The sequence below is a fragment of the Chaetodon trifascialis genome, chromosome 16, assembly GCF_039877785.1.
Source record: "Chaetodon trifascialis isolate fChaTrf1 chromosome 16, fChaTrf1.hap1, whole genome shotgun sequence".
Lineage (NCBI taxonomy): Eukaryota > Metazoa > Chordata > Actinopteri > Chaetodontiformes > Chaetodontidae > Chaetodon > Chaetodon trifascialis.
In genome coordinates, this window is record NC_092071.1 from 11004059 (window position 1) to 11025714 (window position 21656).

At 41.6% G+C, this 21656-nt stretch overlaps 1 protein-coding gene across 2 annotated transcripts in view; it reads right to left on the minus strand.

Annotated features, from left to right (window-relative positions):
• Positions 1 to 13955: 13955 nt before the first annotated feature.
• The window catches only part of LOC139345176 (replication protein A 70 kDa DNA-binding subunit-like), a 35855-nt gene continuing 28154 nt past the window's right edge, over positions 13956 to 21656 (minus strand). For both annotated transcript variants that reach the window (XM_070983701.1, XM_070983700.1), the window contains exon 17: positions 13956 to 14644. In XM_070983701.1, coding sequence (XP_070839802.1) covers positions 14543 to 14644 — 102 coding nt within the window. In that variant the 3' untranslated portion in view covers positions 13956 to 14542. The remainder of the gene's footprint in view (positions 14645 to 21656) is intronic.

Below are 21656 nucleotides of genomic sequence, written 5' to 3' on the forward strand. Positions count from 1 at the left end.
ACTGTTTTCTAATAATATGTTGGTTATGTCTGGCACCAGCCCAGTATCAGGGCAGTTTGTTAAATAATCACGACATTTAACTTATTCATTTCAGGTGCATGGACACACATATTCTCAGCTCTGAGTCAAACGCAGGACTTTGACACAGGAGATGTTTCAGCCAAACCAACGTGCAGCTCTCGTCTGAAATGTTTCTCAGCGAGCTTTATTTTGAAAGTCTAACCAGAGGCTGCATATTTCTTATTGTTGAGTTGGTGCTTGCATGAAAGATACTTAATTTTTGCTGAAAATCTCACAATAAAAATTAAAAATTTGTGTCCTTGTTCATGAGTTTTGTGACGATTTCATGACCTGCAGCAAGAGTGTGCTGCTGTAATGAGTTCCGGTAAATTTCCCTACAGGGATAATTAAATGCTGCTCTGTTCTGTTTTCTCCTCTCTCAAACTTAAAAGGTGCGGTTGTTGTTGTTGTTGTTGTTGTTCAGCGATTTTACACCTTATATGCACTGGTGATGGTTTTTGATTGGTGCTTTTGCTGTGACTCCACTTTGTATTTTCTGTGTTTTTAGTCTCTTCCTGTGGGTTTGATCACTTCAGCAGGCAAGACATAACTGAGCTGAAATAACTGAAAGAGCATGATTGACATGTGGATTTGTGTGTGTGATTAGACGTGTGCGCTCACATGTTCACATGCTACACGTGAGTGTGGGTGCATTCACACAAAGCAGTCGTCGAGCAGGTTGATATCATAGCATGAGGAAGAAAAGATCATTTGTACACATTAGCCCCACTCTGACAGCCTCTGCTCTCCAATCCCCTATTTAATAAAGCTTTCTCCCTCTTTTTCCTTTAAAATCTAATTTAATGCAAAAATTTCAGCAATCACCACCTCCGGAGGTTGTGTGTTCAGCAATGTGGTCTGCAGCATTGTTGCTGGCTACCTACCTCCTGCACTGATAATCTGGCTAAATAACTGAGCTTCAGACATGTGGTGGGTCTGTGATTAGCCACGTCCCTCTGGGAGAGAGATTTATGAGCTTCAAGCTGCATTGTTTTATTCTAAGTCAGATACCAGGTATTGAAAGCTCAGAAGCAAGGCAGACATGTTCTATTATGTTCGCCTTTTCTAATGCCTCTTTTATTTGTTTCTATTAATCCTGCTTGAACAGCAACATTTAAAGGGTGCTTAATTAAATATTAACCTGTTCTGTAAGCTTCAAGGAGATCTTCCCTGATGTACCTGTGATGAATCCACACGCACACACAGAGGGAAAAAGCCTCCACCCCCCCCCCCACCCCCCCCCCCCCCCCGTCTTCCTCACATTCAGTGCGTACTGCACACTCAACGTGTAACTTCCCATAGGGGTGTAATTACGTTTGCCGTGTAAACTGGGTAATTAGCTGTGTCTCCACTTAGCTCTCAGCTGGAAACATGGATAGGAGTGAGCAAAGCAGCAGACAGACACATCACCACATCTGCTGACTGATTCCATAGCAGGATAATGCAATTCCTAAACAAATCATTACAAAACACATGCTGGCATAATGGGAATTATCCATATGCTGTGTGTATAATCACCATGGCTCTCTTTTATGTTAAGCCCTCCCCTTGTGAAGCCTCCTTTGAGAGGAAATAAACTCAGTGCCCTGGGATGTCTGCATGCTCATGCACGGGATGTGAGGATGGACCACATTACATTCTTTTCAGATCATCTTATATCTGATCTGGTTAATTTGAACAGAACGTCGCTGCATTGATTATTTTGAATATGAACAAATGGCTTCAGGGTACTGTGAGGGTCATTATGGTTGTAGTCGTAATTGTTGGTCATAATGATTTAACAAATTAAATATTGATGATTTTGCAAATATAAGCCTCTTCTTTGGTTCTCATTACTGCTTTCTTCTCCTCATCTCGTGTTTTTTATTCTTAGGGAATGCTGCTTTTGCTTGCGGGTGGTTTTGTGTGTTTTCTATTTGTCTCATTTGAAATGCATAGATGATCATGGTTTTTGACCACTTGGGGACTGCTCAGCGAGCTGTAAACACAACGTATCATCACCTTATAAAGCTGATATGGAACATTAAATGTCCAGCATATACCAAGCAGCATTTGCATTCATTCACCTGACAAATGTTCACTGTCCTTTTAGCTCTATTTGGTCTCCACCAGCTCTCCAGCTGCTAAATGCTCCACTATGTTCACCTGTTGTCACTAACTTTGTCTGTCATCTGTCCGCCATCAAAACAATGAACTGAAAGATGCCAAAACGCTCCCTCAGACCTGAGAGGAAGAGTGTCAAGTCATCATTCTCTGAGGGTTCAACACTGACAGTCTTCCTGCATCACACACAATCATTTGATCCGTTGTTAACATAAAAATATTGATCAAAGAAGTTTTAAATACTTAAATGACAGAAAGGGTAGAGACACAAGTGACATGTGACTAACTTTGTTTTACCATCAAGTGAGGCCCGAATGAGTGTGAGCTTCAATATGTAAGGCAATGTAAAGGTGGAAAACATCGAGTCTTGTCATGAATGCACGATTAGTGAAATCAGGCTCATCTGTGCAGACTTCGTTATAAAAGCCCACACCTCTCCTCCTCTCTATACCTGGTAATGGAAAGGTAGAACTCTTCCAGTAGGTGTATCTAATCCTACAGATAAGCAAAACAAACAAGGGGGAGTTATCTCAGTCATCTGTCTGCGATCAGATTAGAGGTTATGAAGATAGAGGCTTAAGACCATTATCTACCGGCTCATCCAGAAGACACTACAGGTGCGCACAGAGACGGCGTCACGTGGACTGACACTGAGCCGTCAGATGGGTACAGCATAAGGAATTAACAAGCACACTAAGAATGAATTACATTTGGAAATGTTCCCTCAGATCAGCATCTTGCCAAGTTGTCATGCTCCCAAAACTTTGTGGGGTTTTAATAAAATTCTGGATTTTCTTTCTTTTGCTTGCAGGTTTGAGAGATTTCAGCACAAAACAGCAGAAACATAAACACAGAGAACAGGCACAGAGGAGCGAAGGCAGCCAGGACAGCCTGACAAAAGCCAGAGGCCAATGTGAACTGTCATATATACAGACACGCTAATGTTGAAACGAGGCGCAGCTGCTGAGCAGGTCACAAGGGCTGATGAAGGAATCAGCGACAGGTGTGCAGAGAGAACACTGAGGGAGCCTGGTGGACAGGTGAGGAATGACACCTGTACAGCAGTCAGTGCTGGTTCACCCAAACTATTACATATTTTCTTCCACTCGTAGCCATGCAGACAGTTCGGGTTTATTTGCTCACATTTTGACATGTATGATGGATGGATGTTCACACTCTCTCACTTTCTGTACTTGACATCCGGGACACAATATGTCACAGGTGATAGGCTTGCTATTCATCACATTATCCCCGATAGCATCAGGATGTTTACATTGTCGGTGTGAGCGTGTTAGCATTTTGACGTTCGTCCCACTGGTTTGAGATGCATGTGAAGCCTCACAGAGCCACTGTGGCTGTAGACCTCACCCTGTTTGTATTCAATCAAGTCTGCTTTGAATTAAAGGTTAATAATATCACTTTTATTAGTAGTAGTAGTATTAGCAGCATTGTGATAATGATTATCATTGTTGTTGTTATAAAATGGATTATTATTGCAGTAGTCAGTACTTGAAAAAAAAAAAAGCCATATTGAATAATCAGGGAACTAGTGAAGAAATAGTCCCAATGAAAGGTGCTGACAATGCTGTGGACTGTCCAGAGTAACAGGAAACTGTTTCAGATTGATGAAGATTAATGACAAATTGTTTCTGTGTTTTCTTTTTATTACTTCCAAGCTGAGGAAAATGATAACCATAACCTATTTCTTAGAAATCAGTTTGGTGTCTGCTGTTGCCTTGGAAACATTTACATTTTTCTTTTGTTTATTGCAATAACAAACTTTAAAGCAGGGAATTACTGGACTGTAAATCCTTGCGCAGTAGGTCTACGGTCATTTAGCTTCGCTGCGGTTTGTGTAAAGTTCAGATCAGCGTCTTTGCAGACTTGCCATTCTACATTTACTGTATGCGTCCAATAACAACATCTATCAAAGAAAAGACAGCACGTACTTTGTGCCAGTGAAGTGACTTTTTTTCAGCTGTACACAGGTTGCTTTCCCACCTACTGATATTTTGTCCAATTACTGGGAACCTGACTGGGAGAGGTGGATGAATAGCTATGGCAGCAGCAATCATAGGAGGCAGCGCAGTTTCAATGGCATGTATTACAGCACAGCATGCAGTTTTGTTCTGTGCCAATTTGGCTGTTTTACCAAGTAATGTATGCATGGACAAACATATGAGTGATTCATGTGAGGACAAATAAAAAAACAACACAGCACACAACCACGAGAGCAGCTTTAATGCATCTGAGCAAAGAATCTCCAAATCTCCAAACTCATCTGGGCTGAGATGTGGTGATGATGAAAGCCATTTAATTCTATTCACCATAACACAACACATATGGAACAATGTGCATCTGTTGTGTTCTTCCACTCATTCATCAGTCTTGCCTTTAATTTCTCTCCAGTCAAGAACAACTTAACAGACATACCTGTACTCCAGCGTGTGTCAGTACACCGTGACATCAGGGCTGGGTGATTTTATTGAATCCAGTGCTGAATCTGCATATCTGATCTGTATCTTTTCAGATCTTACCAGAAACATGAAGGTATAAATCATTCAAAGCTCCCCTCCACTCTAAAAGTTTAGCTTATCCTGGAGGTTTGACCTTCATTGTGCAGAGTGATGTAAACTACCTTTCAAAAGTTTGGAATCGCCTGCCACGAAGCTTGACAGATGGCTGAGAGGACTACTCTATATTTCTGAGTGGTCTTTCATGCTTTTAGGTTGTAGAAAGCTCTCTTTGCAAATAGATGTTTGGTACAAAGTGTTTGCAACAAAAGAAATGTTTTGCAGCTGGAGAACAAAACGCTGCACAGCGGTCCAACCAGACTGACAACTGAGAGGGCAGAGAGAGACAAAGATTCCTCTGAGCTGAGAGTCAAATGAAAGAGATCACCAGTCGCCGGTCAAAGACATCTGAAGCTCAGCGTCAAAATCTGTGCAGATTTAAGCAGGAACAGGTTTCAGGGTTTCAGAGTTAACAGGCGTGTTGCTTTAGCAAAGCTGAACATACAAGCTAATCACAGTTTAAACCTGTTCTTTCTAACCGCTGAGTAGACGGCGGAGGACCCAAAGAAAAACAGGCTCCTAAAATATTTAGAGCCCAGTTGCACTGTTGTGTTTCAGTAATGATCTTTTCTGGGCTGCAAAACAAATTCAACTTCTAAAAAAAAGAAAATTTATAACAAGGTTCTCCTGTCGTGCAGCACTGTGAGGATATCGAGTAAATGGAAGTTTTAATAATTCAAATATTATTATTATTGGGGCTAAAACCATTTCTAATGTGAATAATGCATTTGAATTATACTGTTTTATCCATATTAAAATATCCATTTTATCAAAGAAAGAAGAAAAACATCAATCTGTGCAATACAGTATATATATACACACACATATATATTTACTGTGCAATAACGCAAAGACAGTGTATTTTGGCAAAATATCTTTAAATTCCTTTTTATGTATTGTACACGGCCTACTATAGTTGCTTTTGTATCTTTTTTTATTGTCTATTTGTTCTACTTGTTCTGTTTTCTCACTCCTTCTTATTCTGCGGTTGTAACAAGAGAATTTCCCCAGTGCAGGATCAATAAAGTCTTATCTTATCTTATCTTATCTTATTCCAAACTGTTTGATCTGTAGTGGTTGTGCAAAGTTTAACCCTAGAACACTGTTATTCGACTCATCTGCCCTCACAACGAGCAGAAGCCGATTGTGATCCAACGAGCAACTTACACGAGTGTGATGTGGAAACAAAACATGTTGGCTTATTCATAGATTGATGATCAATGAGGGGAACAAGGCAGATGTGCTTTTAATATTATTATTTGTGGAAAGGAATAAATCTGGAGGGGATCTTTAATATTAAAGATCTGAAAGCAGAATTTTTGCCGGACTATTTGCTATATATCTCAAAGACTGATTATTCTGTGAATTACTCTTTGCTGAAAAAGTTAAAAAGAGGAGACAAACTCCAGAATGGTTCCAGTCAGTTAACACACTTTTCGCAGTTCATATGCTGCTTAATGACCTGATAAAATTCCTAAGAGAGGGGGAAAATCTGTCACACTGACTATAAGCTGATCTGGCTGTGATGTGAATAACTGTCATCCAACATACTGCACGCTATACGGTCTGACATCCATCTGCCACAGCGCGGAGTGTGGATTAAGATCATCCTGGCTGGTTGATGCCCCTCAAGAAGAAAAACTGAACTTTTGCCACCACTTCTGTTTGAACGAGTATCATCAAACGGTTTCTGGATATGTATCGATCCCAAAGAAAGTTGGGAGGCTGTGGAAAATGTGAATAAAAACAGAATGCAATCCTTCACAAACAGACTGTGTTTAGACAGCAGTTTGTCAAACAAAGTGTTGAACCTCGCTCCATCCTCGCTCGTGAATGATTGAGCCTTTCCAGGATGCCCCTTTCATAGCCAATCATGATACTATCACCTGTTACAATGAACCTGTTTACTTGTGGAATGATCCAAACAGGTGTTTTTAGAGCTTTCTTCAACTTTCCCAGTCTTTAGTTGCTCCTTTCCCAACCTGTTAGAAACATGTTGCTGCATCAGAATAAGCTTTTATTTACAAAAAATGAAGCTCAGGAGGTCAAACGCTAAATATATTATTGTCTTCGCACTGTTTTAAATTGAGTGTATATTGAGTGTCATACAGGATGAGCAAATTATCACATTATGTTTTATCATGTTTTACACAGCGTCCCAACTGTTTTGGAATCAGGTTTGTATCATCTAAGTTAATTTAATTTAAGGCGCCTCATATTCACTCAAGGCAATTCTGCATCTCCCACACAAAGACATCAGTTTCCTCCAGAGAGAAGCTTTTGTAATGAATCCACTCCCAACTGTTCTCAGCTCCATGAAGCAGAGACCAATTCTTTAGAAAAGAAAGGGGGGGAGGCTTGTTTGATTGATGATGACTGACGCGAGCCTCTACCACATCCTGATAATATATTTCTCATAATCACACCCTGTTTCCAACTGCACTTCAATTGTGCCACATGCCTCCAGCAATGAAATATCCAAAAGTCAGCTGCCACAGCGTGAGCGCAGCACTCTGCACCATTGATTCTTTAGAACAGAGCCCAGAGACACCAATTTGTCCGTCGACAGCAGCCACAATAGACCAAAATATAATACAGTGTTTTGAGTAATGCCTGCTATTCACACATTTCTCTCAATCTGTTTCTCTTAAATTTATGGTCCTCCTGCTCTCTTGATATTGCCATTGCTCTCTTCACCGACATCATAAGTGCAAGAAGTTCTCATCCTATCTCTGAGGGGTGCTGAAAGGCATTCTGGGAAATCATTAAGCAGAGAGGAAGTAGTCTGCACTGTGTCCCAATTCAATTCCTTAAATGTGCTATAAAAGCCTGCATGCACCCATGCAGTGCATGATTAGTTGAGTGTGAAAGAATTGATAGTATTTTACGATGCACTGAGGTAAACCTAAGGCTCATCCGAAAATGGGCAAAGAGGGGGAACATGGGTGGAGCTGAGGCGGGCCGAATGGAGCCTGGTTGCTGAAAATTCAATTGGACATTTGACCTCTGTGCAAAAAAGTCTTCTTCTCTCTCCCAATGGGGGGGTCACAACAGCGGATCATCTGTCTCCATCTCGCTGGTAAGCCGGCCCCGCTCACCCTGCCATGGAAATCAGATTCTTTATGAGCCACATGTTTGACTGAGCATCGGCTTTTTACACCCTTCCTGATGCAACCCTCCTCAGCTTGAGACCAGCAATTAGGAATGCACCGGCTTGAGGATCCCCGGCGGCTGGGAGCAAACCGAGGTTCAGTGTCTTGCCCGAGGACACTTTGACATGTGGACATGAGGAGGTGGGGATGGAATCTCCAACACTGTGATCGCTGTACGACCAGCTTCACCTCCTGAGCTACATCCACCCCTTGACTCTGCAGAATAATGTGTGCTGAATTTGACATGAGAAGGCCGATTTCACATTCATCTGTGCAACTGACACAAGTGTGATGTGGAAACTTGACACCTGCAGTGCACACATGCTACGAAAAGCCTTTTCACTGGCGTAGGAGACATCTCTCGTCCAGCAGTTAAACTTTTGAAACGAACAAAATCTGTAAGTTCTGAATTTTTCAATGTAGGAGATTTAGTGGAAAACAAAAATGTGTCCGGAGGGGATCTTTAATAATACGGTATTTTCAATTTTTGGGGTGCAAATGCAAAACAAAGTGAGAAGGACTCAGCAGAATGATCAGGTGTGTGCTAAAAAAAAAAAAGTGGAACTGATCAGAGAACAAGCAGCACAAAGCACAAACAGAGTACAAACAAAACGCCATATCATCACAAAGATTCAACAGAAATTGCAAGCTTTAAAAATCTCCATTAAATAAATCCTGATTCATATCTGTGATAAATATTCAGATGATTATGCATTTACAATTGCATAATAATGCTTGATGTGTCTAATGGTGTCAGTGTTAGCTTTCATTTCTAGGCAAGTCTGTGCCACTGTGACATTTAATGTAACGCTCCAACACCCTCTCATAGCCTTCCTGCGAACGTTCCTGCAATTTTATCATCCACTTGTTACGTATGCATGTCATATAAACACGATAATGTCAATTGAATCTGCCCGTGATACTGATATACCTACTCAGACAGGCCACTAATGCGTGCCTAAAACATTGTATGTCGTAACTGCATCCAACAATTTCCCCACCTAAGTCGCAATCCATCATGTTGTTCGCAGCTTTATAAACTGGGTTGCACTGGCAATTTAAAATCCTTCTACCTCTGAAGAGTTATCATGCATAAGTACAGGCACATAACGTGCACGCTGCATGCTGGCCTTGGTGCCGGCATGGCCTCTGGCTCTCCAAGTGGAGCAGACAAAAACATACATAAATGCCCTCAGGCCAAATCTGTTTATGATGGAAAGAGAGAGGGCAGTGGGGAAGGTTTATTTAACTGGTGGTGGGTAGGAGAGAAACAAAGACAGGAGAGGATGAGAGGCAGCGTGGAGTGGAGAAAGAAATCGATGAGGAGCTCAGAGAGAAATGATGATGATGCTGGTGGAAACAGTATGAACAAAAAAACAACAGATACTGTAGGTGGACAGGAAAAGACAGATGAGGAGAATAATGGAATGAGTAGGGCGAGAGGGGGGATTGGGTAATTTATGTAAAGAGAGGACGGAGGCGAGAAGGGAGGGCTGAAGATAAGAAAGAACGGCTTGCTACAAAAGAGGAAAGTTAAGCGAGTTAGAGCTAGAAACCTGCACCTATAGCTTCCTGTTATGAACACGCATGCTCCTGCCTCCGGAGCCCTTTTTAACCGAGATCTGAGAGTCTGCACACATTCATGCACACTCACACGCAGAAAACAGAGCCTATAAATACCCTTGTGAGAGTGACAGGTCCTTGATAACAGTGTGAAATGCTTGAGCAGAAACAGGCAGTCAAACTGTCTATCAAAGTGTTCTGCGAGACCAGCAGAGATGAAGTTGGCAAACCGACGAGCACAGTCCTCGCCGAGCTGTGGGGAAACACGGTCTTCTTCCTCCTGCCAGCGGATGCATGTTGTGGATTCAACAAGAGTTTTTAAGTTATGCACATCAAAGCACAACATGTAGATAGCTGATGGGATGGCGGGTGCCGGCTGAATTCAGTGTTTTCACAAACTTGAATCTGAACCCCCGCAGCACTTTTATGTTCACATATTTGTTTGAGTCTTTCCAGATGTAAAAAACAAAATATAAAGAGGCAATGATGAGCTCTCTGAAAGAAGCAAGTGTGTGATAGTTGAAGTTTGCGCCCTTTCAGACAAAGGAAGAATCCTCTGAGCTTCAATTACTCTTTTGTTTATATTGTCAAACTTTCAGATCACGGCCTTTAAGCAGACCTTCTACTGACTTGGACCATAAAGCCTGTTTTTCTAATACTGTGACAACATGAAAACAATGTGACAGTGTGAAGGGGGAATATTGCACTTGGCCATTTGCGATTTAGATAATATTGGCATGGATTGTTCAGCCTTATCTCACAGTGCTGTTTTCTGCAGCCTGTTGTTTGTTTCAGCAAAAAAGCTCTGGAAAAGCCCCACTGTCCACCACCTGCATAGACAAGTCGGCACCTAGCTAGTAAACACAGCTAGTTAAAGGGTCAGATACTTCCTCTGTTGATGGAGGAGCTGGTGGAGACCAAAAACAGAGCTACAAGAGAGTCAATATTGGTCTTAAACTCATCAGACAGCCTGAAACATGACTCCAGATCAGTGTTAATGTGGCTGAATGTGTAAATAAACAACTGTTGGCTGACTTGTTTCTGCTGCCCCCAAGTGGCCAAATAAGTGATTGCAGTTTTAAGAGTATATTGATTTGCAGATAGAGACAAAATTCATATTCACCAGACTGCAGGTCCCACTTTCCCTGAAAGAAGACATGACAACCTAACCAGAAGCATTCAGATACAGTCCTCCAAGGATGATGCAGTTTTAAGAATATATGTCATAATAACATTTTCAGTTCTTTGTTAAGTGCCTGACTTTGCCTTTGGCTGATAGCCAACAGAATAAGAACAAACAAACATGTCTTTGACAATATATAAAATATATAAAGTATTTTAGTATGAAAACCTGCATTTTTAAGTATCCTGTAACATAACTACATGGCTGGCGTTTGTAACAAATCAAACCACTTGCAAATCAGTTGAAAATTCATTGAGTTCTTATGGTTTAAATTGTAGATAGACGTGTACCAGTATGGCAAGCCATGTTGACGCAACTGTCCAATAAACAGCAGCGGGTGATGTGGTATCTATGTACAATATGTATGGTTGTAACTAATCAGCTAAAGTGTGCATGTCATTCTGCTTTTGCATTTCTGGCAGTCATCAAGCAGCTTCAGATGGATTATGTCTATATTTGACCGTCCGCTGATTCAGGTGTTTTCACCTGTCTGATGTCTTGTGGGCAGCAGGGCTTGACTGACAGCTTCCTCACTCTCTGGTTAGTTTTGAGCAGCTGACTCAATTTCCATTATTGTTATCAGGTCAAAGCGTTTCTCTGCAGTCGCCTCCTGACCAGAGGTTTAATGGCTGAAAACAGCTGTGTGAGTGTGGAAGGACTTTAAGTGTGGGCAGATTCTACAGTTTACAAATGGCATTTGAATATGAATGCACACAACGCCACAATGAAAGGCATTATTCCAGAGGTACACCTACAGTGTGTGTGTGTGTGTGTGTGTGTGTGTGTGTGTGTGTGTGTGTGTGTGTGTGTGTGTGTGTGTGTGTGTGTGTGTGTGTGTGTGTGTGTGTGTGTGTGTGTCAGAGGCCTGTGTCTCCAGTGTCAATGTTTATAAAGTGGTGGTTCCAGGTCTGTTTTTTTCTGTATTTACATTATAAATGTCTGTAAAGGCGTCACAAAACACCAGTTATTTCTTTCTATATTGCATGACCACAATGTTGTAATTTAGAGGATTTGTTGTCTCTTTTATTATTATTTGTATTTTCTTAGTGATTTTCTTGTGTATAATTATTTACTGTTTTCATGTTGTGCTTTGTTAATTAAAAGCTGTCTTGACAATAAAGATGATTAATTCTATTCAGGCATATTTGGGGGCCTTAAAATGTAAGAGAACAGCCCTGAGAAACACTGTGCAGGTGCTACCTGTGGTGTTTTTCTCACACACACACACACACACTCAGGCACACACACAGGAAGGCTTGATTGAACTACAGTGTGTTTAAAGATAAGACGCCGGTCAGATAGACTGTGATCAGGGCTACGACCTCTGTGATAACCGCAGCTCATTTCCATTTGCTGTCCTTGTAGCCTCACACACATTCGCAGATAAAGACAAACCGCATATTCACCAGACTGAAGGTCCCACATTCCCTGAAAGAAGATATGACAACCTTACCAGCAACTCAGTTCACTACTGCTCAGCACGTCACATTCAGATAAAGTTCTCCAAGGATAATGCAAAAAAAAAAGTATTTCTCTTAATCTCTTCACGATGTCCTCCTCTGTCCCATAATGCCTCGGGGATGCAGACTGACATGTCTCCATCTTAAGTCTCAATCACCAGCAAGGCTTTAAGTTGGAAATGACTTTCTGATCTCACTGGCTCTTTTTTAGATTTGAACAGAACACAGAGTCGCACTCACTGCAGCTGCTTCTGCCAGCGATTTAAAAAAAAAAAAAAGACGTCCTGATTTGGTTCCTGACCTGTCGAGGTTTCAGAGTAAAGCCAACCTCAGAAGTAGGTGTCATGTGAATTACGAATGGTTTGAACTGCGTGGGACCATTTCCGCTGACACATGGATCAAAAGCAGCCTTTAATCATTCACTTAAACCCTTTTGCACTTTTCACTTGATGTTTAAAACGCAGCCTGTATGAGTTCGTTAGGCCACTGCGTTTAACGCATTAAGTCGGATCCTGTTTTTATCACAATAGAGATGATTAGAGGCTCTGAACAAAACACAAAAGGGAAAAACCATAATGGAAAAAGTTTAAGGCAAGTGACACCGGGATGAAAAGATCAGTGTTTGTGTGTTTTAATCTCCTAAACCCCCAAACGGCGGGCAGGAGATGGTGCTGATGGTGCTCGGAGTGAGGCGAGCAGGCGGCTTGCTGCCAACATAAATCAGTGTCATGCCCTTGAGCCACACCTTGGAGAGGCGCGCCGCTGAAGCCCTGTCCTTGCTTTCCAGTGTCTGAATGTACCCGCGGTGAACATGAACTAGTCTGAAATGTTGATACGCACACAATGATGTGAAGGTGATTTCTCAGTCAGTGAAATGTACCTGAGTTCACCCAGTTAGACTTTGTGAGACCTGTTTAACACACGCAGAATACAAAAACATGAGCGATGGAAAATCAGTGGGGATGACACTCTCATCGCCTCGCCTCTCGATCTTCATCATTTATGTCACATCCAGCTGTATGTAACAGTAAGTCCTAATGATAAAATGAACGAAATTGACAGAACCAGGAAATTCTGAAGTTCATTTAGGTGTTGCTATAAACCGAAGCTGTCCACTATGAGACAATGAGGGGAGATGGTCCAAAACTTTAAAAACTTTAAAATCTGTCGTCATGTCTCCCCGGAAATATTTTGTTACAGAGGTGTTTTGCTCTGGGGGGTTTATTTTCAGCAGCACACAACAAAACAATAATAGAAATATTACAGGAACGCTACAGGCAGCTGCACGCCTCTGTGATCCTCTCACTCTTCAGGTCTCCACGCTGCTACTCGTAACTCTGATCATGAAGGTGAAACTCTGAAGAGCTTATAGGCTACAGTACAGAATAGAAATGAGTATTTATGGTGTACAGTTTAGAAAATATTACAGATTGAAGAAAAAGGCGCAGTAACAAGTTCAGGAGCGTGGTCCTTCAGCACCACGGACAGCGCCATGGATTCATCAATACGCAGTGAGGCTGCGGAGAGTTCAGAGCCATGGTCGGGGTCACAGATCTCAGTCGGATAAAGGATCAATGAGTCAGACAGACTAGATTAAAATATGAAACTAAACAACCCCTCTGGTCCTGCACTCTCTCTGCTGATGGCTGGTGAAGAGGGGGGCCAGCAGGTTAAAGAGGGGGATGCAGTTTGGTCATTTGTATTAGAGCAATATGATGACTGATCGATAACAGGTGTTATGACATCACTGTCTGTGGTGGCAACTGTGAGAGCCTCTAAAGTTTATTTTGTGGACAGACATTCAATGATTTTTCAGACTTTTCACGACTCTTTAAAAAACGGTGATGAAGACAAAAATTTTTATAGCAACATTTTTTTAATCATTCTTTCCTTGTGTGATTTTTTTTTTGGAAGCCCAGCAAACCAAACGTATTTTCTGAAAACACAAAGGACAATGTGAACACAGTTAAAACAAACAGCGACATGTGCGTCTCCCACATGCTTTTGCCCCGCCTTCATTTTTAAAAGCAAACAATGAAAATTAAAAGAGCTCTGACTCATCTACGGTCGCCTTCATCAACACTGAGCATCACCAACACAGATTTGAAACCAGAGAGATGAATCACAAAAGAAAACGCTGCAATCTTGTGATACATGAAATGAATAAAAATGTAAGCCGGCCTAAAACGCTGTTCATCAAACAGTCAAACCTTGCTGTTGAATTGTTATTAGATTAAAAGCAGAATGTTATTTCCGTCACATTTCCAGTGTTTCATAATCGGCCTGTTCAAGGAAGTGAGCAACTAAATATCAGTCTTTTGTTTGGCTGCCATTAAATCAGATGAATCACTGTCCGCCCCTCTGCTGCCTCGGTCAGATAGGCTGTTATCTCGTTGGCGGAAAAAGCCGGACACACGTTTAATCACCATCATGACTGGGACTGGGAGTTCATCCGGCCAATTTGCGGATGTTGCTGAGGAGCCGCCTGCTGTATTCCCTGTGGTCGACGGGTTGCACTTCCATGACAGTTACCTTCACTCGACTCTCATCCTGAGGAGGGAAGAAACACATTAAGTGAGGCTGATCTGATAAAGACATTTCTAACCTCTCTGATGAGCATCATTGAAGAAATAACACATAACACAAATAAACAAGTCTATCATCTAATGGTGGAGCGTGGTTCTGGTGGCACCGAGCCGTCTGCTGCTGTCAGCTGTCGGCTGCTCTTTGGTCCCAGCTGACACGACTTTCTGTAGATCAGTGCTTCAAACTATGGCGCACCTTCATAGGTATTTTCTTATGCAACAGGCAAGCCCATATTTTATTTTTCATTCACACCGAGGCTGAAAAGGACAGATCACAGAGATATATGATGCGACTGGCAATATCACACTGAATGCACTGCAGCACAATGATCTCCCAAAAGCAGCCAAAATCTATACAAAAAGTATGAGCCCAGTGGATTTCCCTGCACGGTCCAATTTCAGTTTGTTTGCTTATCTCAGACTGTATCAGCATTTAAAGGGACAATTCTTTCCACTGCTTGCTCTCACCGTCATTATTTTTGAATGCGCACTGGGAAAATTCACAGGTTTGTTACCGTGCGAGCCCGCGCCATCACGCCCTCAGCTCGGGCCGAACCGCGTGTTTTCAGTATGCGACGTGCAACACGAAGCAGAATGCGGTGATTTGATAATCCTTTTAACAAAGACACACTTCACACAGTGAATACTTAATAGAAATGGACATTAAACAAACGATAAAAAATGAAGGAATCTCGCAGCGTCCTTCGCTGATTATCAAGGCTTCCACTTTGGGAACCGCTCCTGTAGACTCCAGACGCCTCATACAGATGATGAAGTCAAGGATTTCTCAACAAAACATTGTGACAAACCTACTCAAAGACAGTGGACCCTAACAAACCCGATGCTAATTAAACCCTGTCTAATATGAAAAGAATCCAAACAAAGCAAGAACACCAAACACGGCAGCCGAGTACAGACCAGCCACGAACTACGCATGTGACTTTCCCGGCACTTCACAGGCTTCTCGACATTATATTTTTCACCTGCAGCGATTGTGACACACCACATGATCAGAGCTGGCAGCAAGTTTGCTCACGTCGATGAGAGTATTAGAAGTACAGATCAGAGAACTGCAGCAATACAACAGGACGACTCATCCTGATTGGACTGGGTACAGTTTGGCTGCAAGTCGTCCAATGTGAAAATATCCATGGTGAATGTAATTTGTGGGGGGAACAGAGGGTAAAAGGTGGAATATTCTGTCCTAAAACTGTGTTGTACTTCTACTACTTACACAGTAAAGATTTCCAATGAGAAAGCGAAGGCCATAAGATTCAGTGTCGCTCACTCTCAACAGTTTGTGCGAACGGCCACCATCAGCCGTCACATTAAATAAGATCAAATCGTGCAGTGGTTTCTCATGAAGACATCAAAAACTCATTCCCATTATAATCACGGTCAGTATAAAACAGATTAATCCAGAGACAATTCGTTAATCAATTAGCGATTCAGCCAGCATAACCAGCATCTAGGATTTAACATTTGCCTATTATCTCCTGTGATTCAGCACCTCTATTACTATTTCAATTTGCATCTACCTGAGGATAGCAGGCAAATTAAACAACACGAGGGGCTATTGAGACAAAGGTGCTACTTCACAGAAAGTGACAGCTTCTTTAAAAATAATGGTCAGTGAGAGGAAGAAGGCTTATTAATTGAATGTGCGTACACTAATATTCCAATCACATCTGGAGAAAACAATTACTCCGTGGCCTAACAGTCACCCCTATTCTCCGATTCAGTTTCAGATGGTGGGGTTCGTCCCAGAGGAATTAAACAATACAACTTCTGGATGCTGACATGCTGCACGCACACACATGCAAATGGCCGACACACACCTCCTCCTGGTGCCACGACCTCGCAGAGAATTAATGAGGTGCTGCACTGTACCGACAATAAAACAACATAAAGCTGAGGAGCCCTGCAGAGATGACGAGGGTGTAAATCAAATAATACACAGATGAGCTGCATGTGTACATGTACATCATCAAGCAACATCATTTATAGATTTAATGAGAAGAATTTTATAGAACAAATGACTGTTAGCATGACTCTCAGCTGTAGTTTGTTCGTAGTGCTAATAGCCAAATGTTAGCGCGCTAACAATAAACTTGCTGAACATAGTAAACATTTTACCTGTTAGCATTTTTTCCCTGTTAAAGTTTTTTCCTCATCTGAATCCAGGGTCTAAGGATAGAGGGACTGGTATTCTGTACAGGCTTGAGGGAAATTTCTGCTTCGTGTTATTGGAATACATAAATAAAATTCACTTGACTTTGTTAGCATGTTGACGTTAGCATGTAGCTCAAAGCACCTCTGTACCTGAGCACAGCCTCAAAGAGCTAACATGGCTGTATAATTTCCTGTTTATCTTATGAAATACAAAGTTGGCAACATCCCTAAAGATGACATTACAAATGGAAGACAAAATACGGACACAGCACTGATTACGACATAGCCCTGGATTAATAGAGATACTATAGGCAGCAGTGTGCCTCTACGATCCTCTCACTCTTCTGTGACCACACGTTGCTACTTGTCACTTTGATAATGAAGGTGAGACTACTCCACGGAGTATACAGACTATAATATAGTAGAGACTTAAGTGTTCATAGAATAACATTTACAGAATATTTCAGATCTAAGATGAAACAGACAAAAGGGCAGGGCTGAGAGAAAAAGGCGCAATTACAAATTCATCTGTTACTTCAGCACCACGGACAGGGTCGTGGATTTATCAATACACAGTGAGGCCGCTGATATTTCAGAGCCATGGTCGGGGTCACAGATTCTAACTCGCACAAATCTCAGTCAGATAAAGGATCAATGAGTCAGACAGGCCACACTAACACATTCAACTAAACAGCACGTCTGCCCCTGCACTCTCTTCATGGAAAATATGTTGTATTGTTGAGTGTCCCTGTTAATTTGTCCACCCACCCTCGTCATGAGTGCGCATCGTCTGATACGAGGTAAAGAAGGAACTAAGAGACATAAGAATACCTGAGACCTGAACGTGATGCTGACGAGGCCAAGAGAGAAGCTTTTTGATGATGTGAAGTGAACTGTTCACATCAGGCAGGAAAAACAGGTCGCCTCTGACACTAATGTATTCATTTAGACCAAATCAATTAAATCACTTCAGACAGACAGGTGCTCTAACACTCTTATACAAGCACAGATATTTAAACACCACCACGTCACAGGTTTAAGACGATCTTCCAGCCTGGAATGAATTCACCAAACCTTGGACTCGACATGCTGCATCCAGTTTGCGGCTGGAAGTCAGATGCACTTTCCCACATTCTGAGTGCATCAATTACCTCGGATTGTCTTTTAAATAAATGCAAATGATTGACAATTTATGTGAAAAACGCACTCATCTGTGCTCAGCAAATCCAATCCCGCAGTCCAAATCTGATCTTCACCATCATCTGAATTCCATTAACTCCACCTGTGGCGGAGGGAGACGGGCTTCTACCACCAATGTAATCTGCAGCGCAAGTGTCTGCTCAACTGCACACTCTGCCGCCTCTGTGGGGCTCCACCTTAATGAAATGTGACAGACGGTTAAGGTGGAATTTTATTTAAATATAGTGAAGTGTTTTTTTGTAAGGCTGTGCAGACTTCTATCTACACCCTGAGATTATTGATCTGCTTCAGGTATAAACAGGCTATACTATCTGACCTGCTCTTTCTAAACAATCACTTCTTGCGGGGACGATGATTACATCAAACGGAGAAACTCCCTTGGACTACAGCACCGATAAGGGGCCAGCATGCTTCCACAGAGCAGCCCGTTGGATCGAACGGTGTGTGAAACCCTCTCTCTCCACACCTTTAGGACGCAGGACTTTCCCAAACCGACGACATGACAATCAAACTCCACGTCCTGCAGAGACTGGCCAGGTGAGAAAAGTAGGCCGAGAACTCGAACTTCTCCCTCGAGGAATCTATTTTCATTCTTTACGCAACTATTTGTCTTCTTGTGTGTGTGCAAACATTTTGAGTGTCAGAGATGAGAAACCTGTGCCTTTGTCCCCATTTTTAAACATTTTTAAATCATCCCATCGTCTGCCTTCCAGTTACAGACAGACAGACACACAGCTTACAATTCATTTATACTGTAATGTCTATATATTTATATGCTCAATCATGTACTTCATTATTACAGACAAATATCTACTACATATGCAGTAAATTATATATAAACCTTCTGTATATTTCATGTATTTTCATAAAGTAATACTTCATACCGACGCTGTGGCTTAAACAATGCATAAATCATGTATATGGCCTAAGTACTGTAATGTGTAGAGCTTATGGAGGTCACTGGCTTTGGGACTACTTCATTTATTTCCTTCTAAATAGTTTTTCATTTCAGTTTTTTGCCTCTTTAAACTGTCTCTCGTACTGTTGTCCTCGAACATGATTTTCCCTGAATCGAGTCTCATCTCTTGAATCACTTCAGTAATAGAGTGAGAAAACAGGCATTTATATGAAAATTTAGCAAATCTGTCATGAACTATAGTCCAACATTTCCAAATAGTCAAGCTTTTAAAAAATGCTAAATTAAATCTGAAAATCAATCGAAGCAGCAAAGACTGCTGCAGCACTGAAGTCACCCACTGTGTAACAGTCAGTATCTAACTGAGAGCCTAAAAATCGGTAGTTTATCATCTCTGCTCTGCCCTGAAATAAAGCAAACTTGAGTTTATATTCAAGAGACATCAAAAGAGCAACTTTAAAATATGATCCTAAGCTCAGTTGTCCTTTCTCTCTCTGTGTCCTTGTTATGAAAAATGACAAAGCACGCATTTTGTAACTTCATTAATCTTGTTAAGCTCTGACATTTCATTACAATTTTCTATTTTTATAAAAACGCCGTGCTGGATGTGTGATCTTTTCGTCTTGTGTCGCAGTCACACGTCTGCGGCAAAGAACTGAGGCCGAGGTAGAAAGACGCTCTGAACACATGAATCACAGACTCTCCGGTCTGTGCTCGTCTTTTGAAATAACAAGCTTTGAAACAAAGACAGTCAACTTTGACTAAAACCTGCTGAAAATAAATTCTGAATGCACTGATGAGCCTTTTGTAGCGTATGTATCTGCTCAGAGCTCAGTATCTGAGAAACACTGAGTTTCCTTCAATTAACGCTTCAAAACTGTGACAGCGATACACTGATTAATCCAAACAGTACAGGAAACTTACAGTCAGGATTTTTTAAGTGTATGGAACTTATTTCCAAGGTGTGTCATCAACACCTGTTGAGCACTTACAGAGCACTGCTGTGTGCCGTTTTGAGCACTTCCGTCACTTCCGTTCCTCTTGTAGGTTCAATATCACCTTTGATGTGTAACCAAAGGTGAGGATTTTCCAAACGAATCGCAGACTGGAAGTAAGTATAATCAAATTTAATCAGCAACAAGAACTGATACAGCTACAGATTTGCGGTGGTGGTGGTGTAAGCTTGCTAAATTAATGTACCTGTCTCACTTTTGGCTCAAATGCAGGCCTGCACTGCGCTGCACAGGCTTTAAGGACATGTGCTTCTTGTGCCTTGTTATGCAATCCATTAATGGCTTGTTGTGTTAAACTGACCTGCTGTAGGTAAAGTAATACACTGTTTTTCTAACCTGCACCATTTATTTTCGACGACTCTTCCTGTAATGCAGCCCCGAGGACAAACTGTATTTTAAGCCCGGCTACTCGGAAAGCTGTAATAAAAGCTAAATCATCAGCATGTTGTTTGTTCTGACCAACACTTGCGTACTCTAGCCTCCAGCCTCCGCGCATAGAGCTGGTTACTACAGGTGGCAGCAGTGGTATGCTGACATTTACTGTTCCCAGAAAGCTCACCTCATTTCACTTCATAACTTATTCCTCTTCACTTCAACAAACACCTCTGTATGTTAAATACAGCTACAGAAATGACACACAAACACAGCATATAAAGACTGTGTTTGTGTAATTCCTCATCGAAAAGTTGAAACATTATTTTCCAGACTATGGAGGGCGGCTTGTGAGCCGTGCATTCCTTGTAGGTATTCTGGAGGTCACGATCGTTCAGAGCTCATCCTACATCTCAATCATTCCACTCAGACTCTTGGTATGTGCCCCAAGTAGCAAATTAGCCTGTGAATAATTAAGATAATTAGGCTTAGACAGACAATAGCTAAATGCTAATTAGTGCCTAATTAAGAGAAATGAATCCACAGCTGCATTTGTTTTCTGTTATCCAAAGTGCACTGGCTACATAATAAGTCCCTTGTCACTGTGATACTAATTGAAATGATTTTGGATTCATGTTGTCTGACTGACATTGTGTCACGATTATATTACACTTAGTGCGCCTTGTTTTGTGGCTTCACATACTTGGGGCCGAAGTTCAACGGAACATAATAACTGATGAGGAGTCATTGTCGCATCCTCCAAAATGGCATGCAGCCAATTCATTAGAACCTCACGCCACAATGCATCGCGCTTTAACGCCATGGATGCTTGACATAAAACAGTGAATGTTCAGCTTCTACACATCTATGCGACTCACTGTTTGGAAAGCAGTCCTCTGTCATCAGAAAACTTGACAGGAAGTGCTACTTGAGTCTGACAAAAACAGAATCCTGTGAGGAATATTAAATATGTACTAATTTCCAATTTCAATTTTCGACACTTCTTTAACACACTCACACACACACAACACTACAGGTTAGGTACATTTACTGTAGCTGCTTCTGTGTTTTGGTTAGATCGTGAAATTGACCCTAAATGAGACCATTTACCGTTTTTACAACAATGCCACTTGTTTACAATTCAGGTTATTTTGAAAAACCCATTTTTTCCAGGACCATTATTAGAGCACGAAAGAAATAAAAATGCCTGCTGGTGTATTTGTTCAGAACAGCGATAAGACAGCTGTTTGTAACAGACAAGCACGAGCCAATCAGGGTCGAGTATTCCTGCAAGGCAGAGATCA